Source organism: Salvelinus sp. IW2-2015, linkage group LG4q.2, assembly GCF_002910315.2.
Source record: "Salvelinus sp. IW2-2015 linkage group LG4q.2, ASM291031v2, whole genome shotgun sequence".
Lineage (NCBI taxonomy): Eukaryota > Metazoa > Chordata > Actinopteri > Salmoniformes > Salmonidae > Salvelinus > Salvelinus sp. IW2-2015.
Window position 1 is genome coordinate 4,624,201 of NC_036843.1, and position 26,342 is coordinate 4,650,542.

Sequence of the window (26,342 nt, forward strand, 5' to 3'; positions counted from 1 at the left end):
ATAAACAAAAACAAATTATCTAAAGCCTACTGAATATGAAAGATATTTTTTACACAAAAAAGTAACAAAACCACAGATGATGCAAAGCAAATGTCTGTATCTCATGAAAGAGAAAATACTCAGAGCGCTGTGAGGTAAAGCTGATCTTGTCAAACACAAAAATGATGGTGTGTGGCACGAGGTCCCTGGTCTCTAACTTGGTCCTGATTAGGATTTACGACAATAATAAGAAAAAAAAATATGCTGATGTACCTTACACTTTATTCAACTTCACAACTCTGTTATAACATTTGCTTGTCTGAGAAATCCAGACTACTGAAACGTTCCTGGTAGTATAGTAAGTCTCAACAGAAATGCACTGAAGTAGTATGGAGAACAATACAAAGAAGAATAAATGGCTACAGGCCTGCATGCACACAGCTATGGAGTAAACAGACTGGTTGGTTCCCCCTACACACAGGCTAAGCGCTGTATAGACTGGCCAGCTATGATCACACAGACAGACAAGGGAGATAATTGTCTGTGTTACCAGCTTGCTGGACAGACTGCCGTCTCCCTGAGGGGCTGTACAGTCTCAGGGAAATCAAAGCAGCACTTTGAGCACAGTGTGGTGTATTTGGAGGCATCATGCTGAACAATAATCAATTCAAAAAGGCACGATCCGATCCCGAATAGTCACCCACCCAACAAAAGCATAGGAAAGTACAGAATGAGCAGAAACTAAGTCATAAACAAATGAATCCATGGTCGCAAACAACAAACTAAAGAGCGGTGTAGATAGAATAGATTGATGTCAAAGCACTGGCACGTGCCTGACATTCTGCCTGACTTAATGGGGTACGACAACATCAAGTCAATGGCTTAACTACTGCAGTGACACAGCTGTTTGTATGTCACACCACCGCAAAATGCATGTAGCGTCTGTGTAAAACATGACTCCACTGGTCCTGGGTCAGAAAATACAGTCCTAAAGCATGTTAACAAACAAAGCATGTTTATTTCAAACTAAAACAGAATGCACCCAACATCCACCCTCTTATTGTGTTACGTTTTTACTTTGTCCTTTGAATCACTGCATTATGATGCACAAATCACAGACATTTATTTTAGGGATAACAGGTCATGTTTTTAATCTTTTAGGATGTTCCTTTTTAGAAGCAAATGTACTGTTCTCACTGTACGTAGGCTATATTCTGCTTATAGACAAGAAGCATATAGGACACCACAAAGGCATTAATTTAAAACGTTGCTGCAGCATAATTTAAAAGAAGAGACAAAACAGGCCAGCGACAGCTGTTTTCAAATATTCCCTCATCTGGATTTAATCCATTGGAAACAGCCAGGATCCGTACACTCTTCCATAGGAAGGTCAAAGCTCTTTTTCTCATTTACAATTCAAACATTTTGGCAAGCAATTTTCATTAAAAGTTCACCTTGCTTAAAATCGTGAGGGAGGCATAACTAAAAAAAAAAAAGAAAAAAAAATCACCTACCATTTAATCAGCTAGCGAGCCATCTATTGAAGTACACGTTATGTGAGAGATAAAATCAATTGTTAGGTTATCAGACAATATTATGTGAAATACTACCCAGGGTCCATTGGGTCGCTGACATGAGTACAGAGAAGAGACAACTTTACAAAATTATCTTTACCTACTGAGTGATGATTGTCCCCTCAGTGTCTGTTTTCTCTACCACTGGCTGTTTCTCAGCTTCCTCCATCGGCTCATTCAGTCCATTGTCTACATCCTTTGTGGAGGAGCAAGAGGCGACATGCTGCGAGGGATGCTGCTGGTCCAGGGGCTCCGGCAGGCATTGGGGCTCCACAGGGCTGTGTGTGAGGACCAGTGACATTGAGAGTGCAGGAGTGGGAGACGGGGTAGTGGTGGGTTCAGCCACTGTGTCAGTGTCCATCCTCGACCCTGTTCCATTGACCCACCGAGATGGAGGTTCTACCATGGGTTCAGGATCTTCCTGAGGTTTCTCTGGCTCGTTGGCCCACCGGGGTTTCTCTGGCTCCCCCTGGGTGTCAGTGATCTCCTCTGGGGTGCGGGGGGCCTGTGGGGACACCTGGGGTGGCGACTGTGCCCGTGGTGGGGACAAGGCCTGGGGTGGTGACTGTGCACATGATGATGACTGGCCCTGGGGAGGGGACTTTGTCTGGAAAGGGGAATGGGCAGGGTACCGCGACTGGGCCTGAAGGGAAGCCTGGTTTTGGGGTGGTACCTGGTTCTGAGGAGAGGATTGGGTCTGGGGTGAGGACTCAGACTTGGGGGAAACATGTGTCTGGGGAGAGGAATGGAACTCTGCCTGGGGCACAGGACCGGGGAGGGCTTCATTCTTGGTTTGAGTTGGAAACTGGGTGGACTGGGGTGGAGCTTTAGGTGGAGACTGGGATGACTGGTGAGAGGTTAGAGGAGACTGGGTTGGGGCTTGAAGAAGAGACTGGGTTGGGGCTTGAAGAAGAGACTGGGATGGGGCTTGAAGAAGAGACTGGGATGGGGCTTGAAGAAGAGACTGGGATGGGGCTTGAAGAGACTGGGATGGGGCTTGAAGAAGAGACTTGGTTGAGACATGAGATGTTGACCGAGTTAGGAGAGTTGGAGTTTGAAGCAGACCCGGTTTAGTTAGGAGTCCAGGTTTAGGTTGAAGCTTGGACTGTAGTTGCAGCAGGGCCTGAGGTTTGCCTTGGGTCAGGGAGAGGGTTGGGGTCAGGGTAGGAGTAGGGAGCAGGGGTTGTGGTAGAGGAAGAAGGGGTGTCCAGGCTCCACGCTTGTTACGGTCCCTCTCACGTTCCCTCTCCCGATCCTTCTCCCTCTCCTTTTCACGCTCTCTCTCCCGGTCACGCTCCTGCTCTCGTTCACGGTTACCACGCTCACGGCCCCTTTCTCTCTCGCGTTCCCTCTCCTTCTCACGGCTGTCTCTCTCACGCCGGTTGCCATTCATCTCCTTCCTGAAGTCAAAGTCCCTGTCCCGTTGCTGCCTGTCCCAAGGACGCCGGCACTCATCCAAGTCCTGGGGCATGTCAGCATCAGCGAACGGTGCTGCAGCATCAACTCCACCACGACTCCACGCCGGGCCCCCTCCAACACCACCAGTACATACTCCTCCTCCTACCCCTCCTGCTGATCCAGCGCGGTTCTGGTTCTCAAAGCGGTTGGGAAAGTTCTGCCCTTGGTTAGAGCAAGGGCGCGCTTCCTGGAAGCCCTTGGAGACCGCGGCCGGAGAGCTCCGCATGTCACGCTCACCAAAGTCCCCTCTGAGTGGCCCCCAGCGACTCTGGGTCTGGGGGGTGAAGCCGGCGAGGGCCTGAAGCCGCCCTGCCACGCTGTCTCTAGCTGGCTCTCTCACTGGGGTCTGGAGCAGGGCAGGTCTGCCTCCGCCCAAACCACCACCACCAGCTCCTCCACCCATGGACTCTCTGTGCTCCAGGGGAGGGGTCCTCAGTAGGCCTGTGCTCTGCTTCTCCTGGGGCGGAGGGAAGCGGTAGTCTTGGTCCCCCCCCTGCTGGCTATCATCAGCTCCAGAGGAAGGCTCGTCCTCAGCCTTGGACATGCTTTCGTTTGGGGGGTTGGGCCCCCGGTTGAAGGCCTCCTCGGCCCTGTTGAAGCGTTCCATCTGGGAGGCCGCTCTGGCGCGGGCCTGGGCATGGAGGGACGCTTCCAGAAGGCTCTGTTGGGACAGGCCCTGCTGCATCAGGAGGGGGAACCGGGCCCCGGCACCCTGGAGCATATTAGGCCGGAGGTCCAGCGGCATCAGCCCAGGCATCCTCTGGCCAGGCAGGCCCTGCTGGTGCAGGGGGTGGGTAAGGGAAGCTGAGGGGTGCATCCCCAGAAGACCCATACCACGACTCATTGCATTCTGCATACCTAGAGAAAGAGGAACACAAGAGATTATTTAACAGTAAAAAGCAGGTCTTATCAGCGAAGTCTTGAGAATGTGAGAAGCTTTTCAAAAGTCATTAAGAACAAACAAAAGAAAGTCAAAACTTTCACCTAAACCCTAGGTTATTGTTTGGTATCATTTTACCTTGCAGTACTAACTCTGCAGCTGCATCCATGCCGTCAGCAGATTGGCCCATCTTGTCATTGGCTGCTTGCTGCGTCTGGACTCCGGGTTGAAGCTGGTTGAAGACCCCTTGTCCAGGGAGGGCAGAGGGCATGAAGCTCCCCGGGATAGTAGCTCCGTATGGGGAGTCCTTCATGCTGTCCTGAGCCTGCGACATGGAGGTCGGCACTAGAGCTGCAGGAGCGGAACAGAACATATAGAGCAGTATCTTTAAAAAAAAATAAAGTATGTTTAAATAAAGCAAGTTGCTGGCTCCTTACAACATTTTAGGCAATATTTACTCCAAATGTAATGCATGTAATGACTTCTACAGACTCAGTCAGGTCATGCAGAACTTACATATAGGAGCTGAGCCCATGCCTGCTTGCTGAGGAACACCTGCTGCCTGCATGAATCCTACAGGAGGGAGAAACACACCATTATCTGGATTTCTAAACAATATATATATATTCTTTCATTCAATACTCTTCACTGGCAGCTGCATCAGACTGCTGTGTTTACCTGGAGGAGGCTGGGAGGCGTTGAAACCTGCTCTGAGGAAGGGGGGCAGGGGGCCATAGCCTGGCGGAGGCATCGCCATGGAAACAGGGAAGGATGGAGGCACAAGACCCACGGCAGGGACAGCCTGAGCCACAGGGAGCTGAGAGGGGACAGACAGGGGAGTTAAACTATTGAAATAAGTGATGAGATGAATATGCAATGATGCGTTGTGATTTCTGTAACATCGTTTAACAATCAAATCACAGAATTTAGAGGAACAATAGTTTTCCACTGATAATCAGGTTAAGACCAACACTGTGAACAACATTAAAATGCTTAGGCTGTTGAGATGTAAGAGCTGACTGACGAGTTGAATAAGGCCTTAAACCTGTGTGTGTGGGTAGGTATGCATGTCTGAGCTTAGTAGTAGGGATGAGCATTTGAAATCATTTCACTATTCAAACAATATAATATATATTTTTCGGTCGGTTTCAGCAGAAGGATGGGGGGGCGAGAGAGAAGCAGGGGTGTGTGGAAGAGTGAGTGAGTGAGGCGCCATACCGACTCACGCTAGTTAGACAAACTTGTTCTTGCCATAGGTTATCTATCATATCATCTGATAGTGCGCCTGTCTTGACTGCATCAAATCACTTTAAAATAGCTAGCTAACTACAGTAGCCAGCTAGCTAGCTAAAGTACAACAATTCCATAGGAAACAACAGCCTACCTGTTGGTTGATCATTGTAGCTTACTCCTTCTCATTTAGCCAACTTAAATCCACCATTTTTATTCCAGTTTGCGTCGACTAGAAATCTCCCACTTCACTTGCTACACATGGAGCCTCTGACTCTAGCGCCACTGATTGACCGACAATAACAACAAGATAAAAGTGTGAAACGTGTGTGTGGGCTACCGGTGAGTCTTTATGGGGTGCACTCATTAAAACTGTCATTTTATACAAATGTCATCGGTCCTTCTAGGCTATATAACAATGTCACATTTTTATAATTCTTTTTAGACAATGTCTCTTCATTGTTAAAATAGGCCTATATATTTGAGGTATTTAGTAAATCGAATACCAACGTCCGTTCAGATATTCTAATAACCAGGCATATCCCTATTTACTATCCCTAGTAGTCACAGATTAACTCTGAGGTGAGTTGAATACTAATTACCTAAACACCTCCCCCACCTACTGAGCCAAACCTTCTCATGAGGCCCACCCAAGAACAAAGAAATGGGCTGGGTATCCTGCATTCACTCAACAACCCCATCACAAAGGAGTCAGGAAGAGAAACCTGAGGTCACTCTAAACACTTAAGGCTAAGCACCCCACAGACAGGGCAGGCAGCTAGCACTAATCACAGGAAGACTATGGTGTTCAGTTTCACACCACTGACTGGCCTCATGGTAGACGCTTAGTACAGAAGAAATGGAAATGTGAGGGGCCCGGTAAATTCCACCCTCTCACTCACACACACATTTAAAGGATGATGAAAGCAACGCACAAAACAACGTATTTATGCTTAAACGTTGAATGTTAGTTATTGTTAGATCTCTGAGGTTTGGGTACCTGTACAGGCATCATGGAGACCTGTTGGCTGAAGGCCTCCTGTTGGCTGAAAGCCTCCTGTTGGCTGAAAGCCTCCTGTTGGCTGAAAGCCTCCTGTTGGCTGAAAGCCTCCTGTTGGCTGAAAGCCTCCTGTTGGCTGAAAGCCTCCTTTTGGGTCTGTTGGGTGTTGGTGGCTGTCATGGGTTCAACGCTCACAGCTTGGCTCACAGCTTCCTTCATTGGCTCTGGCGCATTCTTGGCTGCTTCCCACTCTACAGTAAAAATAAAACAGAGGATTAGAGAATAAGATTGAATGTACGACACTTGAATGTTCGTTTTTTGTTACTTTTATTTCTTATGCGTATTTTCTTAAACTGCATTTCTGGTTAAGGGCTCGTAAGTAAGCATTTCACTGTAAGGTCTACTACACCTGTTGTATTTGGCGCATGTGACTAAAAACATTTGATTTGATAGTCACATCTACCATGCCCTGCTGGGGTCTATTCATCCAGTGTCATGTTTCTCTGTGGTAAGTCCTTCTCTGATAAACCCAAATCTTAACAAAAATAAGCAAATGCCAGGAAATATGTTTAGTGTCAAGAGAGTTAATGTGTGTGGGTGAGAGAATGTGTCTCCTGTTTATCTATGAGTGAACATTAGTGTTGAGCTTGTAATTCCTGTGCTTGTGTATGTCCGTGTGTGTGTGTCCAGTGTGTGTGTGTGTGTGTATATCCAGTGTGTGTGTGTGTTCAGTGTGTGTGTACATGTATATATATATATATGTGTGTGTGTGTGTGTGTGTGTCTTTTGTTTGTTTATAAGTCATCACTAGTGTTGATCCTGCGTGTCCTGTGTTTGTATATGACAGGGCATCAGCATATAGCCTGCTGTGTCTGCTCACCGGCGTTGACAGTCTCCTGGTCGATCATGCCTCCCTCAGCAAAGCCGTCCAGGTCATCCAGCTTGACCTTCTCCCAGGGGATGTAGGTGACCCCCAGGTCCATGTCCCAGAACTGCTTATACTCCTGCTTCACTCCCTTATTCAGCGCCCACGCAATCTGAACACAGCAAGAGAACACACACATACATACAGAACATACAATTGTCAGGGGATGCATAAAAGAGCAGAAATATTGAGGCTATTTGAGTCCCAACAGGAGAGAATAAAATATGTACCAGCTGGGTTGCTATGAGGTGAGTGGTATGGTAAGCGAGGCGCCCAAGCAATTTAAAAACATTACACACACAGGAGGGCATGTCCTGACTGCAGTCAAATGGCAATCACATCACAGTACAAAATGGAGCGGGGGAACCTCGGCGGCATAGTATAAAAATGAGCAGGAACTGTAATGAAATATAATGGACTTCACCTTGATGATCTTGGAGACGATCTTGAATGAACCAGTGCTGAGTTTCTGTCTTGCGCAGTAGGCATCCTGTCTGTGGACCATACAGATGTAGGCACAGCCACGAGGAGGGATCATCTATAGAAGGAAAGAGATAGAGGGATGTAGACAAAGAGTGGATGAAAGTAAGAGGGTTAGGCAGTTAATAACCCACAGTAAAGTCAGAATTTGCTAATAAAAAGTGCCTGCTCTGGCTTACAGAGCCAAGTGAGTCCTTTAAACTGGACAAAGTTGCGATGATTCACATTTCCCTCAGGTCAGAGGTGACAAACGCCTGCTAAACCACATAACGAGCAGAGGTTAATGGAGTCAACTCAGGCTCACTCGGAGACGGAGAGAGAGAGGGGGAGGACGCTCTACTCACATTGATCGACTCAATCTGACCAAACTCTTCAAACAGGTTGGTGAGGTCCTGCGGACTGGCCTTCTTGTCCACCTGTCCCACCCACAGAGTGGTGCTGCACACTGAGGACACAAGGTAGAGAGGAGATGGTGGCTTAAATCATTAAAAGGTGGTAAGTGTGCACCAAGTCTGGAACCAACAGGACCCTGAACATAGTCTACCCCAAAGCCATAACACCGCTAAATAGTTAACCAAATAGCTACCCAAACTATCTMCATTGACCCCCCCCCCCCCCTTTGCACTAACTCTTTTGACTCATCACATACGCTGCTGCTAGTGTTTATTATCCATCCTGTTGCCGTACCTATATGTACATATCTACCTCAATTACCTCGTACCCCTGCACATCGACTCGGTACTGGTACCCCGTGTATCTAACCAAGTTATTCTTACTCATTGTGTATTTTTCTATAATTTTTTTCTCTCTGCTTTGTTGAGAAGGCCCCATAAGTAAGCAATTCATTGTTAGTCTACACCGGTTGCTTACGAAGCATGTAACAAATAACATTTGACTTAAAAAATATAAAGAAAGAAGTGACTGTGGACATTTCTCTGATTAGGGATACACAGAAACAGGGTAGGAGTTATTAGGCAAGGTGAAGGGGTCAGCGAAGAGGAAAAAGGTGCTGTATTGAAAGCTTGTATTACCACTGAGAAACCTGGATCGGATGGGAGGCAGTCCTTTCTTCTGACGCTCTTTCTCTCGCTCGAGGGCTTGTCTCTCGCTGGAGTAGGACCGCGACGACTTCCTCTTCCGCTCTCTGGAGCGTGACCGCGACCGCTTACGGTGTTTCCGTTTCCGAGAGCCTGACCGTGATCTGGACCGTCTCTTCCTGGGAGATCTAGAGTAGAGGGTTATTCTGAAGGTAATTGTGATGCCAGTAGTCGTGGTAAGATCAACATGGATGGTGGTGCTATAATCTGCGACTCTGCAAAGTGTCTCAGGTAGCCTTATGGACTGTTTCAATCAGATTGGGTCCCTCGACTCACCTTGATCGTGACCTAGACCGTGTTCTTGACCGCGTGTCGACCATCTTGGACTTCTTGTCCTCTGGTTCGAAGCGCTCTTCCTCCATCTCTGGCCCGTCATCCAAGTCCATGTCCTATAACACAGGCATCATTACAACAGAGCTCTACTTACAAAGACAACAGAGCTCTACTTACAAAGACAACAGAGCTCTAACAATTGCAGAGAATATTTATTTATCACACACACACARGTTTGGACATACCTACTCATTCAAGAGTTTCTTTATTTTTACTATTTTCTATTTTAGAATAATAGTGAAGACATCAACACTTTTTGGTTACTACATGATTCTATGTGTGTTATTTCATAGTTTTGATGTCTTCACTATTATTCTACAATGTATAAAAATAGTAAAAATAAAGAAAAACCCTGGAATGAGTAGGTGTCCAAACTTTTGACTGGTACTATAAATATTGGTTCAGCCAAAGTCAGTGAGGGAAACAAGGACTTACCTGCTGCTGGTTGTCAATTGAGTCGTCCATCTTGTTTTGCGGCGCCGGGTGCTGTGATTGGCTGCTGCTCTGTTGGGGCATGGCCGTGTTCTCAGACCCAAATATTCCATCCTGCCCTTCCATGTTCATGGACTGGATGAAAGTCAAAAGGTTATACTGTCAAGAGGGTTTCAATACATGGATATGACAAGCAAACAATAAGTGACTCCATAAGTCTCTGGAGGTGATATGTAGGTACCTTCTGCTGGTGCTCCATGAGCTGCTTCTGGAAGTGCTCCAGGTTCTGCTGCTGCAGCTGCTCAGCCAGCTGGTGGAAGATGGAGTCAGACACCATGGGCCTGGAGGGAGACGGGGAAGAAAGACAGGGGAGACGGGTCAATAGTTCAATTAACTACTGTTCCGTCACACAGGTAGAGGGCATTCAAAGTGCATACACACAACCGGTGACATATTCCACAACAGGGCTCTCCAACCCTGTCCCTGGAGAGCTACCGTCCTGTAGGTTTTCACGCCAACCCTAATCTAGAGCACCTGATTCTAATAATTAGTTGGTTGATAAGCTGAATCAGGTTAGTTACAACTGAGGTTGGATTGAAAACCTTCAGGAGGGTAGCTCTCCAGGAACAGGGTTTGAAAGCCCTGTTCCACAGGATCTTAGATGTTTTAGGTTGATGTTCACGCTTACATCTGGGATGATTGGGCGTCCTTTTTGGGGTCTTCAGAGCGTTCTGAATCGTTCCCAAAGTCAAAATGGCCCAACATTTTCTGCAACAAATGGAGAAAGACAATTATTAAAATACAGATCTGAGAGTCACATAGTACGTAGTTATCACACAAAACATTCAAAAGTTAACAACCAAACATACTTCCATTCCATGTATGTGGCCTTGATCTCTCACCTTGTTGAAGGAGGAGATCCTCTGCTCCAGGGGGTTGAGCTGCATGGGGTTGGCCGTGGCGGCTGCAGTGAGCTGGGCCGTCAGAGCCTGCAGCTGGACCACCAGTCCGGCATCCAACGCCTGAAGCAGAGATGGCTGGGGCTTCTGCTGCTGCATTTGCAGGCTCTGCACCAGCTGCTGGAGCTGTTACACAGATACACAAACAGATAGACAGGGTTAGAGTAGGAGACTTTGCAGGTCTCCATCTGGTCATTTTTCAAAGGAACGTTTTGTAAACAAAGGAACGTCAGAAAGGTCAGAAGTTCAAGATCAAAAGTGTTTGTGTTCACTATCATTGGTCTTCATTAAAGACTCAAGTCGAAAAAAAAAAAAAGGGATACTGGGAGATTCTGGCAATTGAGTAGTTACTGTACCTCGATACTTCATGTTATTGCGCTAACGCTAGTTAGTTTTATGAGCCAATATTATCTCCAACTTCATTCATAATGCACTCAGAGTTCATCTGACTCTGGGTAAGAAAAACTTAATTACCAGAATCTTGCAGTATCCCTTTAAAACATGACAACAATCTGAAGAGGCAGTGTCTGTCTCTGAGCTTCAAATTAGATATTGAATTGACAGGCTGAGGATCAGGGAGATGCTGTGCAGACTGACCTGTTGGCCGTGTGGACTCTGCAGGATCTGGGCCACAGCAGCTACAGTGTCTGTGTTGGAGAACTGCGACGCCCAGTCAGGCAGACTGGATACGATGTTGGCTGGGGTGGCCGGGGTCGCTGGGGTACCTAGACAAACACAGAACATCAATCATGAGAAATAAATAACAATAAAACAAACATCTACATTTGAAGCTGATTAAAGAGCCATACCTAATCACAAGGCAGCCTCTGAGTATTTTGTGTCAGTTCAGGAGAGGACTATTTCGCCACCAGGTGTCAGTATAGAGCTATATGTCTTATGGATGTGTTGTGTGACTGACCAGGCGTGTTGACTGCAGCATCCCGGCTGGTCATGACTGGGGTGACACTGGGAGGGGGCAGTCCTGCAGCCATGTCCAGCAACGGCTGGATGATGTCACTCTTGAAGACGGCGTTCTTCTGCCAGAGGTTGAGGACCCTGACAATCTTACTCTGGAACACAACGGACGAAAGAATAAGCTCCTAGACAAGATCTGACTGAAACAACCAATTAAAACTAGATCCCTGCAGCGAATGAGTCTGTCTAAAAGTTGATGCTGTATACAAATTTAGAGTATGAAAATAACATATTCATTGATAATATGGTTTTTCAAACAATGCTACAGACCAGATCTATCACTAACAATACAGAGGACATGTGTAGTCAGAGGTAGAAGAGGAGGTGAAAGCTAGAACAGTGTTTCTGAATAGAGACACCAGAGAGCTGTCTTTGTTCCCACTGTGACCCACCTTGTCATCTGAGGGGCAGCGGTAGAGATGTTGGAAGGTTCCGATGATGTTTTTGCTGAAGCGCGGGGCAAACACATCCTTGTCCTGGCCAAACTGGTGCCGTGACTGCCGCACGATGGAGTCCATGACATACAGGCCTGGGACCTTATACTCTGGCTTGCACTGTCAACACAACAAGGCTGTTTAGCGTCTGTGGGGTGAACGGCCTATGATTGGCAAGTATCCCATTCATACGGGTAGCACATATTTGTGTTCTATTTTACTCTGTTTGGGACTGGTAAAACTAAAAGAAGAGAAACTCACTTTCTGAACAAATTTTTCCACGCCCTGGACAACATGTTTGTAGTACTGAAAGAGAAGGGGGAAAAAAAGAAAAGACGCCTTGTGATACCCCACCAAAACATCAACTACAGCATACCTGGAGACAAAGACCTGAAACTGGTAAAAGACAGTGGTTACAACATTACCAACAGCAGTATCTGTGAAACCAAGAGCAATTACATTATGCCAAGTGACACACTATTCGCATAATATTGCAGCAGTGCAATTGGTAGGGGCTGGTGAGTTTTACACGGGAGGGAGAGTGAAAGAGAGTAGCCATACAGACTCACGGTATTTAGACAAACTTGTAGATTCCATTTGTTATGTAGGCTACCCAGGTAGCCCAGGTAGCCTAGTAGTTAGAGCGTTGGACTAGTAAACGAAAGGTTGCAAGATCGAATCCCCGAGCTGACAAGGTCAAAATCTGTCGTTCTGCCCCTGAACAAGGCAGTTAACCCACTGTTCCTAGGCCGTCATAGAAAATAAGAATTTGTTCTTAACTGACCTGCCTAGTTAAATAAAGGTAATTTTTTTTGTTTAAATCTATCTGGTAGTGCATCCATCAAATTGATGTAAAGAAGCTAGCTATGTTAGCCAGCTAGCTGGCTAGATACCTAGGCTAAAGGTAATGGAGGCTATTTTGCTGATCTTCCTGTCCTCGGCTTCCCATCCTTGTAGTTGTAGCCAACTCCTCATCGAACTAATTCCGTAAATTGTAATTGACAAGATATCTCCAACGTTGGAGCCACTGACTAGACAGTGACACTTTAATTGGCCGACAACAACAAGAAATGTGTGAAACCCATGTAGGCTACTACGGTATGTATTTTTACAGGGCTCACATCATAAAATCCACAATCAAAAGTTGAATGTTTCACTGAATTAATAATTTCAAATGTCATGGTATATCCCATTGTTTTACGTACGTCAACGTGTCAATTCCACCTGCACTGATGGGTTGAGGGACGAGCGTCACGGAGGAGTGACACCATCTGACGTGAGACAATGGGTATTGCCTTGTGTGTAGCAATGTCACATAGATCACTTAATTTAGAAAAAGCCTTTTCATTGTTAAAATACACCTATGATTTTTCTTTCTTCAAAAATGAATAGCAGCCCCCATCCCTAAATAACAAGCAAGGATCCACATTAGGGCTGCATTAGTTGATTAACATTTGAGTAATGAATTACAGTACATGACCAAAAGTATGTGGACACCTGCTCGTCATCTTATTCCAAAATCAAGGGAATTAATATGGAGTTGGTCCCCCCTTTGCTGCTGTAACAGCCTCCCCTCGTCTGGGAAGGCTTTCCACTAGATGTTGGAACATTGCTGAAGGGACTTGTTTCCATTCAGCCACAAGAGCATTAGTGAGGTCGGGCACTGATGTTGGGCGATTAGGCCTGGCTTGCATTCGGCATTCCAATTCATCCCAAGGGTGTTCGATGGGGTTGAGGTCAGGGCTCTGTGCAGGCCAGTCAAGTTCTTCCACACCGATCGACAAACCATTTCTATATGGACCTCGCTTTGTGCATGGGGGCATTGTCATGCTGAAACAGGAAAGGGCCTTCCCCAAACTGTTGCCACAAAGTTGGAAGCACAGAATCGTCTAGAATGTCATTGTATGATGTAGCGTTAAGATTTCGCTTCAATGGATCTAAGGGGCCTAGCCTGAACCATGAAGAACAGCCCCAGACCATTATTCCTCCTCCACAAAACGTTACAGTTGGCGCTGTGTGTTCGGCAGGTAGCGTTCTCCTGGCATCCTGGCTTGTGTGTGGCTGCTCGGCCATGGAAACCCATTCCACGAAGCTCCCAACGAACAGTTATTGCGCTGACGTTGCTTCCAGAGGCAGTTTGGAACTCAGTACTGAGTGTTGCAACCAAGGACAGACGACTTTTACGCGGTACACGCTTCAGCACTTGTTGGTCCCGTTCTGTGAGCTTGTGTGGCCTACCACTTCGCGGCTGAGCTGTTGTTGGAAAGGTGGCATCCTATGACGGTGCCACGTTGAAAGTCACTGAGCTCTTCAGTAAGGCCATTCTACTGCCAATCTTTGTCTATGGCGATTGCATGGCTGTGTGCTCAATTGTATACACCCGTCAGCAACGGGTGTGGCTGAAATAGTCTAATCCACTAATTTGAAGGGATGTCCACATACTTTTGATTATGTCGTGTATTTTGGAAAATACTGTGAAAATCTTGGGATACAAAAACAATTAATTGGGAATTAAATTGATTTCATGTTTTCCTTTCAAAACGACGGTATAGGCTAAATAGTCGTGACGTCTCAGTCTAGCTAGGCCTATTTCTCACGCCTTGAAGGGGAAAACACGAGAGGACCAAATACCTGATTCACAATAGGAGAAAAGTTGACCAATGAAAAACAGAAGTTATACATTGGCATTGACCCAATGCAATATGCACTGTTGAAAGTAAGGTCATTCCTTTGCATTCAAGCCATGTTCTCAGATGCCTGCCACCATATTAAAGAGTAATTGATTCCTTTGATTAATTGGTGCTGTAGTGTTTAGGCTACACGCTGGTAAGGAGGGGAGGAGAGGTGGGGACTGCAAAGACCTTTGGGGTGACTAAAGTATATGCAGAGAGGTAGGCTATGCTGTCTTAGACATAGTGCAGCCTGGGTTATTGAAGACTCCACAGACAGTGTAGTCTGGAGGATTGTGCAGAATCATTTCACAAGGCTTATAACACCACAACGAGAGAGAAAGAGGCAGAAGAAGAATGAAGGAGTGAATGGGAACATCACCAAATAGAGGAATTGCACACCGTCATGTGTTTGAATGAGTGAATCATTCAATTTCTTTGCCTCATCCATAGTTAATAGATACTTGCCAACTCATGATACACTACACCTGTCCCATTACAGCTAGTGGTGTAGGTTTACTACAGTGCTGCTGGGATAAAAATATTAAGGAAAGTAAAAAAACATTAATTGGCTTCAGCGCTCAACTACTGCGCTTCTGGCCAATAGGTGTAATAGTGTTCATCAGTGAATGCCCCGTGCGGTGAAGCCGAAGGCACATTCCCATATTGGGGATGTAAATAAATAAAAATAGGCTATATCTTTCTGATCTAATCATGATTCCCAGCCCATGCATCCCTTCTACTCTCTTTACACACACAGTAACATGTTCACCCATCTTATTACACACGCAAATCTACAGTGCAACATTTACTTGATAATTGAAAGCTCTCAATAGATTGTGTGAAAGGTAAAACAAGTGATTCATACATACAAGGCAAGCACATCAAGCAAAAGTGGACCACAGGGACAAATGGGATAAGTGGTGCCATGCAACACTAGCAGAACTACTAGCAGATGGCGCTAAAGGCACTTTATTTCTCCAGATTACAGAACAAAGTATTTCTACAGGTTGCCTACACTTTGAAAAACATGCATTACAGTGCGGGGCACTTTGGACACACGAAGGAGCTATAAAAAGTGCCAAGAAAATATTACTTCGATACCTTGTCCTGCATATTTTTCTTAGCGCTAGTAGTGGGTCTATATTTTGCACTGTGACATCATCTCCAAGACCGTGACAGCGAATATACATTTCAGTCATCTGCACACATTCCGCAAGCAAGTTCACATTCATTCTCAGGGTCAAGTCAGAGCTGCTAGACATCATATGAGACTAGTTAATATTACTAATATTTGTTTTTTTGTTTTCACTTGCAAACAGAAATGGAGGCACACATTTAAAAAAGTTATGGAATATCATGGAAGAAAAATATGTCTCACCGAAGCAAATACATTAAACGCATAATACTACTGAGTGAAACTCCCAACATAGTAGCCATGTAGAATAGCCAGGCTACATTGAGGGAGGGTTTTGAATGGGGCAAAACGCAAGCATTGAAAACTTGACAGACACTGCTCACAGATGCTTTATAACAATAGGATTAAGGAATGTTTCAACCTATTAGTTGCCCGAGTTTTTAAACTACAATCTCTATAGGCCGTAAAAAAAAAAATATATAAAAAAAAATGACTAAACCAATGAAGCCGATAACATGTGGGCTAAATGAGCTCATAGCTCTGTATGAAACTGGTTCAGTATCAGTGAGCCAAAAAGACAGATAGCACCAATCATCCTAGCAACACAACACAGTCAGAAAGCCATGATGAGTTGTACGTACATTCTTCAAAACATAGCCACATTTGCACAGAATGGGTTTTGTCCAGTTTAAGTCCTAAAGATTTCTAAAGTGTGTGAAAATAGTAGGTCTACATTTCTTATAGTCAATCCTGCCAATGTTGTTTGTACCTGGGTTTCTAAACTTGTAATGCGAGGCAGCACAGCCAGAGTTGTTTTTCCCTACCCAAGTTGTTTTTCAGTCAAGTATTGTAGCACAAACTGCACACTATGTGGGGCAACAGAACTGCCATATAATTTAGGCTAGGTTTACTTACCCTATCATCATCATGTTCTGGGAATAAATCACATTCTCAAATGGCTGAACCAACTTCAAATTTACGCAACTCAAATGTTTAAAAAACATCTCACACGGACATCAATGCATGGTTTAGGCCCGACTTCTCAGTGCATAAATTAGGCTTGATTTTTGGGGGATTTTAAATGGACATACCCTATTATCCATAAGAACACAAAGAAAAAAAGGCATTATGGAAACTTCGATACAAGTTGCAGGTAGAGAAGCAATAACCAGAAAACGTACTCACGCAAACACACAACTTTGGAGTGAATAATGAGATGAGCCTATTTGCAATTGGAAAAGCTAGGCCTCATCTTTACATTACGTTGGAAATCTGGACCGAAAACCTGAGCAAACTGGGTTACATTTAAAAATGGTTACCCCTTTAAAATTCCCCCACAATATCTGTACTGAAATGGGCCAATTAGGCTACAGTCACAAACAGTGGACAAAAGGAAAATGGTGCTGGGAGTGACTGAGAACATACTCTTTCAACAAATGTGTTGAATATGTCTACAATGACTGACAGTGAATGTGTAGACATGCCCAGGCATGTAATTCAATGTTAGCAAAGTTGTAAATAAAACACAATATCAATAAAACTGAACAGGGGCTCGTTTGATTGATGCATTGGTAGGCCATATCGATATCAGTCAACTCTGAATYGGTTATTGTTGCTCATGTATTTGTTCAGTGCCATGTTGGGTGCAAAAAAACCTCTGTGGCAACTAGGCCTACAGTCCAGTAAAAACATTGATTAAAACGTTATGGTCATGGAATAGGCTATTTGGTGCAACATCATAGCACTCAAGACACAGTTTGCCACTCTCTGTCGGCCGGTATATGATTCCCCCCCCCCCCCAGGCTAGAATAAGACTGGGCTAGGGAGAGAGATCGTGTGTCAAATGTCAAGATGACATTCAGACTGCAATCTTGGTACACATTCATTTTCAAAGACATGAGCAACCTACAACTGACCGCTTATGGGTCTTTCTATAAAGAAATGGGACCAACGTGTGACACTGGGATCAACATTTCAAAATGTTTCAAAATTTAAATAAGAATTTATGCAATTCCACATGAATACATAGAGGAATAAAAGTTCATATATGCAAATATACCCTTAAATACAGGTATACAACAACATAGGTCTAGGACTATAATCCTTTAAGCAGGGCTCAAACAGATATTGTCAAGTCAAATTCAAGGACTTTCAGGAACTATTTCAAGCGCTTAATTGTAATTTTCAAGGACCTCAACCTTATACAATTGTATCATTTATATAAATGTACATACAGTGCAGTCGGAAAGTATTCAGACCCCTTGACCTTTTCCACATTTTGTTACGTTACAGCCTTATTCTAAAATGTATAAAAAAAAATCCCCCCTCAATCTACACACAATACCTCATGACAAAGCAAAAACAGGTTTTTAGAAACTTTAGCAAATGTATTTAAAATAAACTGAAATATCACATTTACATACAGTTGAAGTCAGAAGTTTACATTTACTTAGGTTGGAGTCACTAAAACTCATTTTCCAACCACTTCACAAATTTCTAACAAACTATCGTTTTGGCAAGTCGGTTAGGAGATCTACTTTGTGCATGACACAAGTCGTTTTCCCAACAATTGTTTACAGACAGATTATTTCACTGTATCACAATTCCAGTGGGTCAGAAGTTTACATACACTAAGTTGACTGTGCCTTTGAACAGCTTTGAAAATTCCAGAAAATGCTGTCATGGCTTTACAAGCTTCTGATAGGCTAATTGACATAATTTGAGTCAATTGGAGGTGTACCTGTGGATGCATTTCAAGACCTACCTTCAACCTCAGTGCCTCTTTCCTTGACATTATATGGAAAATCAAAAGAAATCAGCCAAGACTTCAGAAAAMAAATTGTAGACATCCACGAGTCTGGTTCATCCTTGGGAGCAATTTCCAAATGCTGGAAGGTACCTCGTTCATCTGTACAAACAATAGTACGCAAGTATAAACACCATGGGACCACGCAGCCGTCACACCGCTCAGGAAGGAGACGCATTCCGTATCCTAGAGATGAACGTACTTGTGTGAAAAGTGCAAATAAATCCCAGAACAGCAAAGGACATAGTGAAGATGCTGGAAGAAACAGGTACAAAAGTATCTATATCCACAGTAAAACGAGTCCTATATCGACATGACCTGAAAGGCAGCTCAGCAAAGAAGAAGCCACTGCTCCAAAACCGACATAAAAAAGCCAGACTATGGTTTGCAACTGCACATGGGGTCAAAGATCATACTTTTTTGGGAGAAATGTCCTCTGGTCTGATGAAACAAAAAGAGAACTGTTTGGCCATAATGACCATCGTTATGTTTAGAGGAAAAAGGGGGAGGCTTGCAAGCCGAAGAACATCATCCCAACCGTGACGCAAGGGTTGGCAGCATCATGTTGTGGGGGTGCTTTGCTGCAGGAGGGACTGGTGCACTTCACAAAATAGATGGCATCATGAGTAAAGAAAATTATGTGGATATATTGAAGCAACATCTCTAGACATCAGTCGGGAAGTTAAAGCTTGGTCGCAAATGGGTCTTCCAAATGGACAATGACCCCAAGCATACTTCCAAAGTTGTGGCAAAATGGCTTAAGGACAACAAAGTCAAGGTATTGGAGTGGCCATCACAAAGCCCTGACCCCAATCCTATAGAAAATCTGTGGGCAGAACAAAAACAATGTGTCGAGCAAGGAGGCCTACAAACCTGACTCATTTACTCCAGCACTGTCAGGAGGAATGGGCCAAAATTCACCCAACTTATTGTGGGAAGCTTGTGGAAGGCTTCCCGAAACGTTTGACCCAAGTTAAACAATTCAAAGGCAATGCTACCAAATATTAATTGAGTGTATGTAAACTTCTGACCTACTGGGAATGTTATGAAAGAAATAAAAGCTGAAATAAATCACTCTACTATTATTCTGACATTTGACATTCTTAAAATAAAGTGGTGATCCTAACTGACCTAAGACAGGGGATTTTAACGAGGCTTAAATGTCAGGAATTGTATTTGGCTAAGGTGTATGTAAACTTTAAACTTCAACTGTAAGTATTCAGACCCTTCACTCAATACTTAGTTAAAGCACCTTTGTCAGCGAATACAGCCTCGAGTCTTCTTGGGTATGATGCTACAAGCTTGGCACACCTGTATTTGGGGAGTTTCTCCCATTCTTCTCTGTAGATCCTCTCAGGCTCTGTCAAGTTGGATGGGGAGTGTTGCTGCACAGCTATTTTCAGGTCTCTCCAGAGATATTCGATTGGGTTCAAGTTGAGCCACTCAAGGACAAAACACTCCTGTGTTGTCTTGGCTGTGTGCTTAGGGACGTTGTCCTGTTGGAAGGTGAATCTCCGCCGCAGTCTGAGGTCCTGAGCGCTCCTGGAGCAGGTTTTCATCAAGGATCTCTCTGTACTTTGATCTGTCCATCTTTCCCTTGATCCTGACTAGTCTCCCAGTCCCTGCGACCGAAAAACATCCCCACAGCATGATGCTGCCACCACGCTTCACCGTAGGGTTGGTGCCAGATTTCCTCCAGACGTGACGCTTGGCATTCAGGTAAAATAATTCAATCTTGGTTTCATCATACCAGAGAATCTCTTTTCTCATGGTCTGAAAGTCTTTAGGTGCCTTTCGGCAAACTCCAGAGCTCTGTCAGAGTGACCATCTGGTTCTTGGTCACCTCCCTGACCAATGCCCTTCTCCCCTGATTGCGCAGTTTAGCCGGGTGGCCAGCTCTCGGAAACGTCTTGGTGGTTTCAAACTTCTTCCATTTAAGAATGATGGAGGCCACAGTGTTCTTGGGGGCCTACATTTTTTGGTACCCTTCCCCAGATCTGTGCCTCGACACAATCCTGTCTTGGAGCTCTACGGACAATTCCTTTGACTTAAAGGCTTGGTTTCTGCTCTGACATGCACTGTCAACTGTGGGACCTTATATAGACAGGTGTGTGCCTTTCCAAATCATGTCCAATCAATTGAATTTACCACAGGTGGACTCCAATCAAGTTGTAGAAACATCTCAAGGATGATCAATCGAAACAGGATGCACCGGAGCTCAATTTCGAGTCTCATAGCAAAGGGTCTGAATACTTACGTAAATAAGGCATCAGATTTTTTATGTTTAATACATTTGCTAACATTTCTAAAAACCTGTTTTCGCTTTGTCATTATGTGTTATTGTTTGTAGATTACTGAGGATTTTTTTATCCATTTTAGAATAAGGCTGTAACGTAATTTTTTGGGGGAAACGGTGTCTGAATACTTTCTGAAGGCACTGTACAGGGCCTAATATAGAACACCCTGCCCCACAAAAGCATGCAAAAAGTGAAGAGAAAAAAGTAGGCCATTACCACTAAGAATAATGCATGTTTTAGGCCTTGCCAATGCATTGATATTCAAATTATTATTACATACTAAAATATGTGAGAATAATGTGAGCATCGCGTGACTAAATAAATTGGATGCATACACGGCGATTTTTCTGTTGCATTAATCTCACTATTTGAATCTCACCATTGCTGTTTTTAAAATGATTAAGTGACCAAAAACTAGGTTCCTTTTTTAATGGAAGGTTTTGTATGGAAAGCCAAGTTGAAGCCAACAGATGTTGTCATCCTCATAATGCCCCCAACAGTAGCTTCAACAGTAGCTGCAAATTCAAGTAGGCTACTTCAAGCCAGTTATATTGTTTAAAATTGTAGGTGGACCATGGAAAACAAAATGTATTTGTCATGTTATTTCATTACCAGATAATACTGTTAATAAGCCCACTAGGCTATGAKATTTGTGGTCATTATATCTAGAATAATTAATAGGAAGAGTATTGGGTGTTGCACAATAATCTATCCTACACAATTGTGCTCAGAAGACTGTGTCCAATCGAGGTACAAAAACATATGAAAACATGAACACATTACCTTGATGCGTTCTCTGTTAAATCTAACGAGACCCTGCTGGAAATCATGCAGACAACAGATGATCAACATCAATTCGCTAGGGATATTAGATCCAACGTGGATCCAGGAACACCGGTGTAACGAATAAGACACATTCCTTAGCGAACACCTTTTTTCCAGCACTTGGGCTGTTGTTGCATCGCATGCGCTATCACAACAGCTGTTCGTCATTGGACTATCAATCGAAAGATTCCTTCCTGGATCAGATGATGATGTGTGAAAATATCACAGCGTAACCATTCAGCTGGACACTAAATGCGCATGCACCAAATATTATGCAAAATTATTGAAGAACCACATTAAAGTTATCAAGGTAAGGTGACACTTTCGGTTAGAGACATTTGATTTTACAATCACATTTATTATTTGGGATTTCTGTGCCCATGAAAACTGTTTTCACCCCGTAACATAAGGAGACACTAAATATTACATTGTTACACCGCCTTTTTCTGAGATCTCTATACAAAAAATAAAAATAAAAACAAAAATTGTCCCAACAGCTAGATCCAGGATTCTTACAGGATTGAAGTTCAATGTCTAATTTAACCGATTAATGCTAATGCTTAATATATGAGATAACAACAACTTGCAAGGACCGAAAAGTAATGTTTTAAGCGGACACATAGCGTCAAACGCACACGTAAGCACATTTCGATGCACTGGAAATAACTTTAAAAAATAACCGAGCCTACACTTTATGGAAACGTTTACATTCAGACAAGGCAGATAGTCAAGCCAGAGGTATTGGGACACAGCGTGAGGTTTTGCAGCGGTCATGTGAGGTCTACTGGGGTATGGATGGGGGAAAAAATCTGCCATTTGCTCCCATTCAAATTAGTCCAGGTTACCTTGTTCATTCTCTTAAACTAAATACCATGAATGTTTTCTCATTAAGTAGTAATGTGGTTTGAAATGTCAAGATTCAACATAATTTGGCTGATATRGTTATCAACAAACTGCATACCTCGTAGACAAGAGGAGGGGGTAGAGAGGATAAGGGTGCTTAATGAGGTCTGTGGGGATAGAGTCCAGCTGGGCTCCCCTGAACCCTACTCCTTCCCTTGACAGAGAGGCATGTACTACCCGCTCACAAGCACAGACACAGATTAAAAAGACAAACACGCACGCCGTAGCCCTCGCTAAGTAGGGCTGTCTCCAAGCAACAGGCCTGTAATTGTGTCTTGACTGCAGTGCCAGTGTGTGAAGGGAGGCCCCCCCCATACATGATGTACTACTCTGTGTGGTGAAAGGTCAGTCTGCTTTTAGTGAGTACATGCCTTATGCTAGCAGTAATCACTGTTTGGTTCCTGTATATTTAGAACGGGTTAGGAAGGAGCAGTGGGATGGAGTATAGACTACTACAGCATATTGTACGTTATTAAAGCTCCCCTCAGACCTCTTATTGAGGTTTCGTGTTCAAGAATTGAGATGCATTACAGTAGCTATACCAGATATAATAGGACACTGAAGACGCTTAATAATCACCTCACTCTACACTCTATTTAGCTGCAATTGGTAAGCAGTGAATTTCATACTCAAAATGCTGCTCGCTTCAAGGGTGTGTGTGTGTGTGTGTGTGTGTGTGTGTGTGTATATACGTGCTAGAGAGCAAATGTATCATTCATTTGATAAGAGTGAATGAACACTGGCTAAATCATGAATGATCCCTTTCATTGTGACATGAGAACTGGCTGATCAAGGAGCGACTCAAGCTCAAACTGTAACAATAGGTTACATTTCACTTTCAGTCAAATTATCCAGTTTCAATGTTCTCTATATCTTTCCAATCAAATGTCAAACATGTATATACAATCTTCTCCATGAAAGCTAAATTGAGAAAATATAACTTGAATTACAATTCAACTTTAACTGACTGTGGTAAATCAATTTCATATATTCAATGCCAACAAAGCATTTCCTGGCTACACCTGCAGTATAGCACAGTATCAGCAGCATTTCCTGGCTGCACCTGCAGTATAGCACAGTATCAGCAGCACTCACTGGCTGCACCTCAGTATAGCACAGTATCAGCAGCATTTCCTGGCTACACCTTCAGTATAGCACAGCATCAGCAGCATTTCCTGGCTGCACCTGCAGTATAGCACAGTATCAGCAGCATTTCCTGGCTGCACCTTCCAGTATAGCACAGTATCAGTAGCATTCCATAGTGATTCCACAGTCACAGTGGCATTAGCTGGTGTTTTCCAGAAGCACATGGCGTAGCCAGCCAAATAGAAAATGTAGCCAGCCAAGCTCTTCCTGTTTCTTTTGCAGAACAAGCTCTACCTTCATGGCCTCTGGAAAATTCTAATGCTAGATTGTATTTTCAACCTGCAACTATCAGGAAATAACTTTTACTGTGTTAGTTTCATCAGCTGTTGTACAATGAGATATAAAACACAGGAAAACATTTATTCTGAATCCATAGGGCCTTTAAAGAATCCTGTAAGAGTCTGACTTCCACAGGCTTCAAGCTTCTTCTCAAGAGTCATTTTCTCAGCTATCAGAAATACAGGTATGAATGAAGAATTACGCAGGTGTTATCACAGGCTTTGCTACACAGAAAGTAGCAGTTGACTACTCAATTGTCAACATTGATTAAAATCAGTAGACCTACAGTATTTCTACTGGCCTGGACATGGTGAAGTTGTTAAATGCACTGGGGTCATGCAGGGCCTATAGGTTGTCATGCTTTCTCTTTATATTCAGCTATTAAAAGGCTACATTTGGTTAACATCATATGTAGCCAATTCTTTGGAATTGCATTGGATTAATTGCATACATTTTTGTTTCTAAAGTACGTAATTGAGAACATAAAAAATTGGACGCACCCCCTTTAAGACAAACGTTTCAAAAGAGATGACATGACTACGGTAGGTTAGCCAATACCAATGCTAGGTGTTTTTTTGTAGCTTTCCTTTTTGCAGACTATCAACCGTAACCAGCATATTGCTAGCATGTTCACTATTGAAGGTTTACTTTGGTAAAGAACTTTCCCTAAAATAGATAAGCTTAGAGAGTAGATATATACGGGCATTTCTTTTTGCTCTAGATAGCTCCCGTGTGCTGTGTGAAGGCATCAACTGGTACTGCTCGAGAAGTTGTCTCGCGGGAGCGTGGTGGCACGCTCTCTCCCTCCGTGTAGAAATTCGACTGCAACCACAGCGCACACCACACCCCCAGGTACCGAGAGGCGGGACAGACAGCAGACTGTCAAAGCAGCAGTGTTACTACTTCATCCCTATATGACTACACAAAGACAAAACCAACAACTAGGCCAACTAGCTACCACTACCATCCACACCACAGTGATATTTGGCTGAGATATTTATGTAACCATCTAATTGTCTGGATGGAATATACCTAGTATGGTGAAGCAGGGGTACTGGGGATAATATGCTGGGGTATTAGGGGTAATATATTGTCCATAAATCACCCATCAAGAAACCAATGGAGGGTACTGCCACCCTCATTGGATGTAGCCTATAGACAGCCTACTTGCAGCAATACCAAGGTAGACTGATAAGTGTTCCTCAGACATTACACTGGCACAGGCGGCATATACACGCCAATCTGATGAAAACCTCAGGTGGATTTGTTTGGAGAGCGCTAACTTTGCATTATGGTATGCACAAATATGAAATGTAGTACGATCATCTGAAACGGCCACGATAACGCTATAAAAAGGTGCATTTTGTACCATCAAAGTTCGTTGTGCTTGAGGGCTTTCTCAATACCATAAAGGCTGGATTCTACTTTAAATCAGGAAAGAAGGGTGTGAGTAATGTGCACATCCTAAACTATCACACAGATGTTGGGCCAATATTAAACACTATGAAAAAAAAAAAGAACTAAAGCTCGCAGACAGCATATGCTGCTCCCTAGTGTTGCAGCTGCACCGTATTCTGTACTATGGAGCAGGTTAAACAAAAGCATTTGGGAGCAGCATATGCCAAAGCCATGAACAGTTAATTATGCATTTAATAAGTCTATTATGAAGCGAACTAACTTGAGACTTGAGCCAAACAATTGCTGAACTAATATTGTGCAGCAGCACACCAATTGAGAAGAGGCCCATAATGAAGAGACCCCAGAACCTAATGTTCTTCTCTCATTGCTGTAACAAAATTCCCCTGCTTATCTTTTGGCCTGAGTAGTCAAGTTCTTCCAACCTGGTGAGACTCTAAACAAACTGACCCACACTCCTATGCAACGTAGAGGCCGAACTACTGTAGCCTAGGTCAAATATTGTTCCTGTGCTCTCGAGTTAAAAAGTCACACTTTTTCAAGAGTTGAAAGATTTTTAGGCCACCGTTAACCCACATTGCTCAATAACGGCTTAGTAAGTACAGGATCTGACAGCAGCTCATGGATGTAATCTAGCCTATGTTAGAACAGCCTCTATGTCACAGCCAGCCGAGACAGGGAGACCTGAAGCGCGGTGCACATTTGATAGGTTCGTCAGTTGCACGGTGTTTCCTCCGACACATTCCGGGTTAAGCGAACAGCGTTAAGAGCAGGATACATGTCTTGAACGTCACCTCTCCCGAGCCCGTTGGGGAGTTGCAGCGATGACACAAGGTCATAACTACCAATTGGGTATCACAACAATGGACAAAAAAAATACATGACTAATAATTGCAGCAAATATCTTACCCAAAGATATTGTGAACAAACATGTAACTTTCTGCCAACACACCAGGCTTTGAAAAAAAAAGAAATAAACAATTCCCTCCTAAGTGCTTACATTTCCTAGATCTAGCTTTTTTTTTTTTTTTTTTTTTACATTCAGCAGACAAGAGCAAGCTTGAATCCTCCTTTGAATATCTATTTATTTTTTATTTTTTTATAATC

At 43.8% G+C, this 26,342-nt stretch overlaps 1 protein-coding gene across 1 annotated transcript in view; it reads right to left on the reverse strand.

The window, feature by feature from the left end:
* Nucleotides 1-241: 241 nt before the first annotated feature.
* The window catches only part of LOC111963161 (SR-related and CTD-associated factor 8), a 37,651-nt gene continuing 11,550 nt past the window's right edge, over nt 242-26,342 (reverse strand). The window contains exons 3-20 of the mRNA XM_023986411.2: nt 12,018-12,062; nt 11,715-11,876; nt 11,267-11,417; nt 10,945-11,072; nt 10,291-10,473; nt 10,077-10,156; nt 9,630-9,729; nt 9,392-9,523; nt 8,900-9,012; nt 8,558-8,751; nt 7,871-7,971; nt 7,471-7,584; nt 7,002-7,158; nt 6,122-6,372; nt 4,570-4,708; nt 4,408-4,464; nt 4,030-4,242; nt 242-3,869 (exon numbers count right to left, since the gene is read on the reverse strand). Coding sequence (XP_023842179.1) covers nt 1,654-3,869; nt 4,030-4,242; nt 4,408-4,464; nt 4,570-4,708; nt 6,122-6,372; nt 7,002-7,158; nt 7,471-7,584; nt 7,871-7,971; nt 8,558-8,751; nt 8,900-9,012; nt 9,392-9,523; nt 9,630-9,729; nt 10,077-10,156; nt 10,291-10,473; nt 10,945-11,072; nt 11,267-11,417; nt 11,715-11,876; nt 12,018-12,062 — 4,536 coding nt within the window. The 3' untranslated portion in view covers nt 242-1,653. The remainder of the gene's footprint in view (nt 3,870-4,029; nt 4,243-4,407; nt 4,465-4,569; nt 4,709-6,121; nt 6,373-7,001; nt 7,159-7,470; nt 7,585-7,870; nt 7,972-8,557; nt 8,752-8,899; nt 9,013-9,391; nt 9,524-9,629; nt 9,730-10,076; nt 10,157-10,290; nt 10,474-10,944; nt 11,073-11,266; nt 11,418-11,714; nt 11,877-12,017; nt 12,063-26,342) is intronic.